Source organism: Beta vulgaris, chromosome 6 (assembly GCF_026745355.1).
Source record: "Beta vulgaris subsp. vulgaris cultivar EL10 chromosome 6, EL10.2, whole genome shotgun sequence".
Taxonomy (NCBI): domain Eukaryota; kingdom Viridiplantae; phylum Streptophyta; class Magnoliopsida; order Caryophyllales; family Amaranthaceae; genus Beta; species Beta vulgaris.
In genome coordinates this window covers 54039973-54052155 of record NC_079207.1, presented here as the reverse complement: position 1 = coordinate 54052155, position 12183 = coordinate 54039973, and the positions used below count along the sequence as shown (strand labels likewise).

At 35.7% G+C, this 12183-nt stretch overlaps 1 protein-coding gene across 1 annotated transcript; it reads right to left on the bottom strand.

Moving 5' to 3' along the window:
- Positions 1 to 9513: 9513 nt before the first annotated feature.
- LOC104897081 (monothiol glutaredoxin-S14, chloroplastic) lies at positions 9514 to 11525 on the bottom strand (the record flags this gene model as incomplete). Its single annotated transcript, XM_010683896.4, has 2 exons — positions 9514 to 9722; positions 11225 to 11525. Coding segments are annotated over 2 exons (357 nt in total), but the record flags the coding sequence as incomplete, so codon positions are not given.
- Between the last annotated feature and the right edge of the window lie 658 nt (positions 11526 to 12183).

The window sequence follows — 12183 nt, the reverse complement described above, 5'->3', positions numbered from 1 at the left end:
GTTGATATTCGACACCCTCAATTTCTTTTAACGCCTTAAATACGTATTTTTATACTATATTTATATACCTTATTTATTTTCCTTCACTTACCCTTTGCCATTTCCCCTTTTCCCTTTCCCCTTTCTTCTCCCAGCACCACTAGAGCTGCCGCCTCCTCCAACACAACCACCATCACGTCCAACCACCCCTGTTCCTTACTTCCCCTTCCATTTCCTCTTTACATTATACCACCACAACCACCATGCCCCACCAACATAGTGACCTCCAAAAAATTCATCTCCTCCCAAAGCACCCACTTCACCTGAAAGTTCGTCCCATCTTCACCACGTCATCACAACCGCCTCACCAGATTATATCTTTTCTTAATTTAGAAAAAAGGCGTCTGCTACGGACAATCCACCATCAGTTTACGCATCTATGACAAGCGCTCCACCAGAGGTAGAAGTGTCTGTCATGTACGCCTACATTGGTGGTGGGCGTCCATAGAAGATGCCTTTGTCCTTTTTTTAATAAAAAGAAAGGTGTTTGCCATGGACACTCCACCAATGGCATAGGCGTCTAGGAGATATGCCTCTACCTCTGGTGGAGTGTCTATCATGGACTCCTACGTTGGTGTGGAGCGTCCATGATGCACCTTTCTTCTTTTTTTTTTTTCAAAAAAAAATCATCAATTTTAATAAAAAGGGGAAGGTGAAGTGAGAAAAAGGCATAAAGAGGGAAATGAAATGTTAGTATGAAATTTTAGGGCAAAAATATTTGAAGTATGACACAAGAATTTAGGAGAACAGTGAGACATAAAGAGATAAAAAAAGACCTCCATGTGCTAGGACAAAGGGAAAAATGTTAATATTGCAAGCAATTTTAACTATCTAAAATGAAAAATGTTGCAAATAGAAATATGGAGAAAATGATTGAAATCAAATCCTCCACCATATTGCATATGATTTCACTATATGTTTTCGTTAATAAAATCCACTATATTTTATATAAATTCACTATATCTCTATAAAGCTCGATAATATGAAGTTAATATCAATTACCAACCCAGTATACACTATGTTAGTGTGCAACGAGTCCATTTAACTTTTTTTTATTAAATATAATCCTTCTATCATTTATATCTTCGATCAATTATTGTATTATTTATTGATATCATTAATAAAAGTTTTAAATTATATTATTCAATATATCAAAGAAATATGCACAATCATTATTGATCAATTTGAGATCATCACAAGGTCTTCTTCTCCAACAATATAATTTAGAAATATTCTTGAAAGAAACAAACAAGCCCAAAAAATTAAAACAAGATTCAGCAATTTATTTTTTGGGCAGTAACAACTAATAAGATTTGGTATTTAAGAAGTCATAAACTGACTTTCAAACAAGTTCTATAAACCGAATTCTCTTCTCATTCACTCACCCCAACCTTCGTCCTCCCTACCGGTCGCCACACATTCTTTCCCGCCGACCGCCACAAAGCATGCAAAACTTCGTCGCCGATTTCACAAGCAACCTCGGAATCAGAAACTGGTCGGTTTTATTACCGGAGTTCATCATCTCATATGAACCGTTGACTCAGAGTATCATACCTGTAAAAAGTAAATCATGGGACGGTGAGAATGTAAGGTATGGTTCCAATTCTCTCCCCTCCACTTCCACCTTATCTGCGTCTTCATCTTAATCACATTCATTAATTTAAGGTTCTCTCTCCTCTTTATGATTATCTTATTCGTGGTCATCATCTTAATCTTCTTTATCATCGTCATCTTTAGTAGGAAAACAAATTTCAGTTTTCTCTCCCCCTTGTTGCTCATCTCTCGCGCCATTTTTGTTAGCCACCGACGCTGCCATTTCTCCTTTTTTGTTTGTTTCTAAGATTTCATATTTCGTTTCTCCAATTTCTGAATTTCTGAGTTTGAAACTGAAGACTCACACTTTGGGTTTGGGTAAACTACTACATGCCTAGTCTGAGGGTTTTCTTTTGCCTTTTGATTTCGAAGAAACTAAGTTGTAACTCTAAACTAAAAAAAGAAGGTTAAGAATACCTTTACAAAACAAGACTAGTAACTCAACTATGAAGTACTTCGGCCTTTGACTTATATGTTGTCTCCTATACTCTCTAACCTTTTATATTGTTCACACTGAAGCCTCCATCGTTCTCCTTCCATGGCCCCAGCCAGCCGTCATTGGCACTCTGTCTACCCGCCTCTGTTCATTCGTTTCACACACCATACCCCTTTTCTTTTCAGCTTTATTCCTTTTTTGGTTTTCTTTGGGGTTTAGCCCCTCTTATTCACCAAAAAAATTAGTTCCAAATTTCTTTTTTTGTGCAGATTGACGTTGAGTTGCATATCCCTATCAGAGTTACTTCCATACTGATTCTCATTCAAACCAACCCTTAGTAGCAGCTACTTTCTTTATGCAGTGAATAATTGCCACTTTGGAAATTAATATCATGTCATATTTTCTCTTTTCTGGTACTAATAATGGTAAGTCATCAAAGTTCAGTACCTAATCTAACATCTGTCAGTTTTGAGTGTCCAAACCGAAACATTTTTGAAGTTGAATACTCTAACTAAAACAAAAGTGAAAGTTTAGCACCCAAGTGTGTCCTTAACTCGTAATTCAAGTGATTAAACAGAAAAGTTGTGGTCCACTCTTACTTTTTGGTGGCATATTTGTAATAATTTGAACTTTTTTTACCATTTTGAGCTTGACTGCATTTATTATGAGTGTCTCTATTATATATGGCAACACATGAGGACACCCAAAAATAGAAAAAGAAAAAATAAATAAGGGGATAATTAACTATTTCATTTAAACAAAAGCAAGGAAAAAAAGAAAAAGGTAGCACATCTAAACTGAACAACAATTTTTTGGAAAAACAAAATGTAAAGACAGTTCTTGCTATATGCTTTTGCACACATAGCGTGCATATAAGACTAGTTCCAAATAAGAAAAGTGATGCATTTATTGAGTAAAAGAGGTAGTATAAACTTAGAAGGGAGCACTTTAAATGAATGCGCAAAAAATACTCAGATGTATGATGATTATACTCTTCTTGAAATATATCATATGGTTTTTCTTCAAATCCTTGTTATGGGATAATTAAATATTTTTGTTTTGTGTTGCTTATTGAAAGTGCCAATAAGCCAAATTATCATCTGAATTCTGAAATACTAATTGGTATGGCTGAGGAAGAAGAACAACTTGAAGCAATTATTACAAGGCAGAAAAGTAATCTAACACTAGCACAAAGAATGAGAATGATGGAGTAATAAAAATGGGGGTTTCAAAGCAAACTTGTAAGGGAAGTTGGTGTGCACAAGAGCTCTATCAACATAATCTACAAAGATGCAATGAAACAAAGAGCACAAGGTCATGCAATAGATGTTATGAGTAAGAGATATGGTAGATATGGGAGGTCACTATACTGCTGATTTTTTGCAATCGGTGCCCCCTCATCTTAGAACCACAATTAGGGCCTTTGCGGGAGCATTGAAAATTTCCCATATTACTGTTTACAGTCTGCTGAAAAAGGACAGATTAAGGTCACACACATCAAGTAACCACCCAAGAAAGATAGAGGCACACAAGTTGACAAGTATGAAGTGGGTTTTAGGGTATAGTTATCCTCCTACACAAACAACAAAACCAATATTCATGGACATGCAAAAGGTCATACATATTGATTGGAAATGGTTCTACTTAAACCTTGAAATGAGGAGATTTCATCTCCTATATTTTGAGGATGACCCATACAGGTGTCGTCAGTCAAAGAGGTTTATGATTAAAATCATGTTTATGGGTGTTATTGGAAGGCCACTTTATGACATCAATGGAACTGAAATCCATGATGGCAAGTATGGAATCTACCCTTTTGTTCAATATGTTAGAGCAAAAAAAAGAAGCATAAACAGGGAAGCATGAACTATTGAGACAAAGATAGTTGAGTCGGTCACAAAATAAGTCATCAGAAAAATGCTTATTGACAATGTCATATCAAGCATTATGCAAAAGTGTCTGCCTATTTATCAAGAAATATTCAATTACAGTAAGATAATGCTAGATCACACATATCATATGATGATATGAAATTCAAAGAAGCTGCAACATAGAATGGGTTTAACATACAACTAGTAAATTAAATTAACCACCCCTCATCTCAACTTGTTGGATTAATGTTTATTTAAGGCTCTTCAATCACTTCAAAATCAAGCATTTCATATAATGTAGATGAGCTAATCACAAGAGTTCAATTACAAGAATCCTCATCATGGGAAAGCATATTTAAAGAGAATTTGGATGTTACTAGTGAATGTTGAGGTGTAACAATCACTACTTAATGAGGCAGTTAAGTACCTTAATGAAAGGGAGGTTGATAGGTTGTCGTACACCCGTCAAAAATAATTCCTGCAAAACCTTCTAACAATATAGTAGGGTAAGTAGGGTCGAATCCACAGAGAGATGGTCGTTTTATCTAGTTTATAAGGTATAGAGAAACTAAACAAGATCACAGATATATGAGTTAAACTTCTAAATAAATCAAACTACGAAAATCAAACTAAAAAGGATCTAGGGTAATGGTTTACCATGTTTATAACTATAATATATCAAAATATCATAAATAGTTCAATCAATCAGATATCTAGAGCACTGCTTAATCCTTGGTCAGGCATTAACGCTCTCAAATCAACATATGCCAGTACGGTTGCTCAACATAATCAGATTTGCTAATTGTAGGTAAGCCTCTAAAGAGTACTATCTCTCGATCTATAACTCTATATTAGCAATATTTAATCATACAAGTGATCAGATTGCAAGATTAACAATAAAACACTAATCAATTAGAGAAATCAATAATTAATCAAACCATGAATAAATATCAATCAAATCATAGCATATAAACATGGATTCCCAAAATCCTAGAAATAAAAAACTACTCTAACATGAAATAAAAGATCATATCTAAAACTATAAAAGAAAACATAATTAAAGAAATCAAGGAAAGAAACTAAAAGAAATCATGAATTAATGAAGAAAAATAAAAACTAGGGTTTACAACTAAAAACTAGAGAGAAAAAGAGGAGAAAGAGAAAACTAAAACCTAGAATAATGATAAAATAACGTGAAAGGGAAGGAGCCGAGAGAAAGAGAATGAAAACCTATCTAAATAATATTCTTTAACCTAATATGACTAGGAAAGTAATTTACAAGATAAGGAAAGTCTTAAATAAATCATTAATAGGCGGATTAGTGATCCGCGCATACGCGTGACAGATTCCAGCAAAAACAGTGCAATCTTCCGGAAAGCATAACTCCTTGACTAGAAGTCTCCTCGGGGCGTGCCACCTATCGTTAGAAAGCTCTTCAAGTCTAGTTTCCAAATCTGCTGGAATTACTCGATTTTAAGAAGCAAATCAAAAGTTATAATCAGAAGAGTAGACATGACTCTTTTTCCACATTTCTTCTAATGATTTTCCGCTTCGTTTTTGCTCAAACTCGTACTATGACATTTCATACGATCCTTATGCATTGTAGCTTCTTTCCACGTGCTCCTAATCCTTAAGCTTAGCTAATCATACTCCAAATACGTCCTCAATGCCTGAAATTCATCAAAAATAAGAAAATATACCGAATAGGAGTAGAAAAGTATAACTTAAGAATACAATGCAACAATGAAACTAAATATGAAACTAAATGCTCTAAAATGCAACTTAAATGCACCTAAAAACTATATATAAAAATGACTTATCAGAGGTTCCTATATTTTCTAATGTGGAATACTTTAATGAAGAGGAGGAAGTGGATGCAGATCAGGTCAGGGTGGTATACATGTTTTGGCCTTGGTAAGTTACCAATGCACTTTTTTTTTTAATGTTGATGCAAGTAATGATGACTGCTACACCTAACCAGAGATTAATTTTTAGGAGGAACATGATGCAATTTTTTTGTGTATAAGCAACTTTTTGTGTAGAAGGAACAGGAAAAAGTTCTGGTTATGTGTCTTTTGTGTAGATATCTACGTGATGAGGCAGTCATGTAATGTATCCTTTCTAGTTAATGGTAATTAAGTTTCTTTGTTATGTTTATTTCAATGTTAATTACAAATGAGATTAGGGTATTGGGAACACTCCACACTAGTCTTATATAGCAAACAAAAGCAACATCGTTTGACTTCTTTAATACATCAAGTATTAAAAATATCATCATCACATGACCAATGCTTGATTCCTCAACAAGTTGAAGCACACATTCAAACTTGGAGCCGAGAGCATGGTTTATGTGATATGTTTGAGTCCCATCATCATTTGCATTATTTGTGACTATGATCTCTCACATTTGTTCATTGAAACCTAAAGGGATTCATTTCAACATTATCCAACCAACCAACCAATTTTCAGGAACCAACCAGGCAACCAATCAACCAATTGCTACCAACAACAACAACATAAAGGAACCAACCATACAACCAATAAACCAATTTTGGGGAACCAACCAACCAACTAACCAATTCCTACCAACAACAACATAAACCAACCAACCATACAACCAACAAACTAATTTTGGAGAACCAACCAGCCATCCAACCAATTCCTACCAACAGCAACATAAACCAACCAACTAACCAACCAATTTCCAATTAGATAAAGCATCACAATAAATTAAGAGTCCAATGAAGAGGAATGCAATAGTTTTAGGGACTCAATGGTACTCATCATATTGAGCAACACACAGGGGACTCAATGGGGATGTCACCAACATAATCAACAAAGATTAGGCAACAAATCATAACAAGAACATACTCATAATTAACAAAATTTGCAACAAAGCATCACAATAATTTTATGTTGATAAAATAGGCAAAAATCATCACATGTCACTAACACATCATAGTCACAAAGTAAACTAAAAGAGAAGAGAGAAGATAACAAAACCTCAAGAACTCTTTTGAGTTCCTCTGCGCAGTAATAGAAAAGCATGCTAAGTTGGATCCAATTCCTCCCCTTCATGATATGGACTCATAGGGATCTCAGGACCATCATCATTAAAGTCCTCATAATCTTCATAGACTTTAAAAAAACGAAGGGTCCCATCATCATCCTCACATAACATATCATGGTAATTCCCCCATTCTGCAAAATCAGTTTCCCTCACAGACATCCCCTCATAAGGCACCCCTTGTTTTTTATCGGAATCATTGTCAACCTCCATCTTCACCTCATCAACCTTCTCATTTCCCTTCCTTTGGGGTGCATAACCTTCATTAAAACCTACCGCCATTAATGCGTAAAAACCCTAACCCAACCAACACCGCCCCTCCTTCTCCTCCCCCAGAGCAGCCCACCACCCCCACCCTACCCCCGGCAACCCCCCTCCCCCAGAGCAGCCCACCATCCCTACCCCACCCCCGCAGTCCCCTCCCTCGTCGATTTCCCACCCCCCACCCGTACCTCCTCCCCCGTCGATTTTCATAGAATTCCCCCCACCCCCTTCAATTTCCGTCAAATTGCCCCCACCCCGGTTCCCCTACCCCCGTCGTCTGCTAGTCGAGTCAGAGGCAATTGGTGCCAGAATGAGCGGGTTTGATGGTCTATTTTTGACGAGGGAGGGGGGAATTCGGTGGGGGTGTGGGAGGAGGGGGGCTATTGTAGGGGGTAGGGGAGGAGGGGCTAATAGGGATTGGGGTGGTGGAGGAGTAGGGGCTGCTGCGGGGGGTGGGGAGGAGGGGGGCTGCTGCAGGGGGTGGGGGAGGAGAGTTAGGGGGTTAATATTAGGGTTAGTGTTTAGTGTTAGTGTTAGGGTTTAGGGTTAGGGTTAGGGATTAATAATGGAAAATTGGTAAATAAAACTAACGAAAACTTAACACTGTTAGTCAGTAAGGGTACTTGGTGCATTTTATGTAAATCACAAGGGCATCTGGTGCATTTCCGAAACAACGAGGGTACCCGGTGCATTTCGTGAAACATTAGAGGTACCTGGTAAAAAAACTGTAAAATTTAAATTCTGTATTATTAAAAAACATTCACATATAAAAATCAGAGACACTCGTTTCTTTGGTTTTGGACTCCATTGACTTTCATTTATTGGCATAAGGCAAGATTTTATAGGATGAATAGCTATATGTTACAATAATGCCTTATATCATCTATTTTAATGTTTTAATAGTTAATAAGCTCATTGTTTTAGCATTACCCTTAAGGAGGAATTATATTCTCCATATGACTTATTTATTATTAGTATTGATGCAAGATGTCTAATCTCATTCAATTGTTAAAACTTGTGAAAAATATTATTTTTAATTATTAGACGACTAAGAGTGACAGGAACCTTTAATTTTAATACAAGAGTGTATTAAAAATTATTGATTGATTAATTAAGTTTGGAGTAATGTAAGAGAATCAAAACCGTAATTAGATAATCAAAATTGATATTTTGATCAATTTACTATTTGGTTTCATATCAATCATACTTCTTCAGTAATAACTACGCATATATGATATATGAGTCATACACCAATAAAAATTTGTTTAATACAATGAGTTAAAATTTATTATTATATGAGACCCAAAATTTTGCGAGGCCCTGTGCGATCGCCTATGTCGCAAGTGCTCAGTGCCGCCTATTTCGCTCTTAGTGCCGCCTCTAGTTAGCCTAAGGTGTCATTCCATTTGTTAATGAAATGACAAACTCTTTACTTTTTTTTAGGAGCTCATATGACAAATTTGATTACTATGAGGATGTTTTGATCGATGGAGTTAAGGTTGCATATTGTTGACACACAATCGTGCCTTTCCATTTAAGGATCCGATGATGAAACATACCGTGGTCTTAATTGGTCCGACCCAAGGATAGAGCAGTCTGAAAGCGATTCAAAACCATTTCTAAAAGTGTTAAAGCCGTAATTAAAGCCTAATTAATTATTCATGATAATTAATTTTATTTTGAGTCCAATCCTTTGAAAAGCCTAATTAATTGTTTAATAATAACTAATTGATTTATTTTAATAAATAAATATTTTTAAAAGATATTTTTTATATAGTTAAAATTAGATTTTATCCTGTAAAATCAGATTTCCAGAATTAAAGGATAAAAGAAATCTTTTACAACGCGTGTTCTAAAAAGCGGGCAAAGCCACGTCGGGAGCCAGGCTAGTGCGCCTGCTGCACCAACCTGCGCCTGATGGTATTATGGAAGGACAGCCCGCAACATCCACCAAAATGGCAACATCAATAATATGCCTTCTAATTTTACGTTCTTACTGTTTTCACTACTTAGATCTTTGTGCTATTTACAAACATGATAAAGCCAACAATATGATGTTAGTTACTGTTCTATCATAAACCTTGGGACACGTTGAGCAAAACCCTTTTAATTTTTGGGCAATAATCCCAAATAGGAATTATCTACAATATTGCAATTGTCCGGAACTAAGAGACTAAGATGCACGAATTAAATAACTATGAAAAGAAAGATCACATCAATGCAAAAAAAGGAATACGGCAGCCTCTAATAAATTTGCTGCTTATTAATCAGTTCTCAAAATGTATAAGATGATATTACATGTACCAGTTTCACTCAATCAAACATAATCTATATGTAAGATTGTTAAAAAAAAAAAATTAGGATAGTTTACAGCTTCACAAGTAACTTGTATTGCATCACGAGCACATAGCCTTTTCAAGTGTTTCTTGCAGCTCCCCACTTTTAAGCGCGTCTGTAGCAGGAAACATAAATTCAGGAAAGCTTTTCAAACAATAGCCATAGAACACACAGAAAATATACTTTTCTAGGGCTTCACTAAAAGTTCCAATGATTTTTGTATTTCTTTACCTCCAGAAATATACCTCTGTTTATTATTTGTTCTTTCACTTAGCTTTTTGGGAGTCATTAAGAGGTAAGGGGTTAATAGTGGTCCATCAGAGTCATGGCTAGAGTTTGTAAGGCAAAAAGTAAAAGAGGGAAGAAATAAAAAATTAAGAAGGGAGAGTAGGAAGAACAAACACATTGAAAGTTAAGAGCTCAGATGCACTTCCAGATCAGGGAGTGCAAGCCGATCACTAAAAAGAAAACAAATGCAGACTGGAGAGTTGGTATGCAAAATTATTAACACTAGACTCAATTGTGCTAAGATACGTCAAAAGCCTATGTAAACTACCTATTTTTAACATAAAAAGGTATTCGTGGGTGATTCACACACCAGTTCTTAGCAACAATACATTTGTAAGATTCATCATTCCATTGTGCGTATGGAAACCAGTTATATATGACGTACCAAAGTATTTGTTCATGTTGACAATTCACAAATATTACAAAGTAGTATTAAGGAGAGAGATCTAACTAATTGCGTAATCTCCAGCACAGTGGAGAAAGTTCCTAGGAAGAAAAATAATTTATTAACCAAAAAAGGCAATGATAGGAAGGAGCAATTGTGTCCCATTGTGTGATCTAACCAATTGTGCAATCTCCAGCAGAGTAGTTGATAGGAAGAAGATCATCTATGAAACGAAAAAGACAATAAAATGGGATATTCTAATTCAAGAAGGTGGACAAGCACAATGGAACAAATGGAGAGAGAATGATAATTTAATAGAGATTTACCAAGAAAACTACGGAATTCTTGGCAGAAGTAATAATCCAAGACGAAATTACACAACGTCAAAATGTAGTTCGAGTGGCTACAGCAGAACTGAACTATTCACATTATTCGAACTTAAGTACATATTGCTTGCATGAAAGTGGCCCAGGAGTACGATGATACCAAAGCATACTTTAAGAGGGGAGAAAAGTCAATGCAAAGAGGTACAAAAAAGAAGATAGGGGATAATTCTCAACCTCCAAGATGGAGAGAGCAAGTGAAAATGATTTCCAATCACTTATGCATCTAATATTTATGCTCATTGTTAGTAATTTATCAAATCTATTCTCTTTCAACTTAATAAAGTAAAATGGTCCTTCACATAACAGTCTAACCTAAAGCTAAACCAGAGACACAAGATTTAGATACGTAAATTTCAATATCCTAATAGCTCTTCATCTGTTGAAAAGCAGCATTAGGTCTAAATTAGTCTTTAATACAGGAGATCATAGACAACTTCACTTTCAATGAAAACCTTACACAATATTAATAATCAACAGGACAAGAGAAAAGCCGACAAACAAAAACAATCACCAAAATGGAAGCAAGACCCTGGATTTTCAGGATACTGAAGGACTCACCAACAATGATGTCACAGCCACCAAAGAAATCCCCATCAATGTAGAGCTGCGGAAAGGTTGGCCAGCTTGAGTACTCCTTCAAGCCTTGCCGCAATAACTCATTTTCAAGAATATTAATAGTTTCAAAAGGCACATTCAGTGACTTCAGTATCTGTACAACAGTATTAGAGAATCCACATTGAGGGAAATCCCTAGTTCCCTTCATAAAAAGAACCACTTTGTCTGAAGTCACAACTTTGTCGATAGTAGTCTTTAGCTGAGGGCTAAGAGCTGCATAATTACACAACAGGGTGTTACAAATTTACAAATTAGTCATAACTGCCAGCTGATTGAAGGAGCATAGGATAAGAAGATTGTGTAATGTTATTTTCCTTTATAATATTCTACAATAATTAGAGAGCGATTGGTCAGTATGGGCATTAGCTTATATATGCACTCCTGTAGGCTTTCATAGTGTCATTTCCTCTCTTTCTTTCTTCTTACTCCTATTATGCAAACAATCGGCTCATCCACTCTGAGAAACCTGTCCCTTATCCACCAAACACATAACCAGGATTTAAGCAGCTGTTAATGACCATTAGATTTATTCAATAATGATCAATTGGTGACTGTAAATTTAATAGTTTAAGGTATGGATAAGTGGTATCAGACTCACTCTATCCTCCTGCCATGGTGATAACAGATAACTATTCAATCCGAAGTATGGATGAGTACTATATCAGCAACAAATGGTGTCAAATACATCAATGATCAAGTAGCAGATTGAAGAATCTTAAACTAATTCGACAAATCAAACAATTCCATAAAAAATCCAATCAGGTAGAGCCACACCATATACAGGTTAAACAGTTGGTTTACGCCAGTCTAACAAGATGAATTAAATGACACTAAAAAGCTTTATAGGCAGAAGAGCACGCGTGATACTTATTGCCTAATTTAGAAGAATCAACTCCCCATGA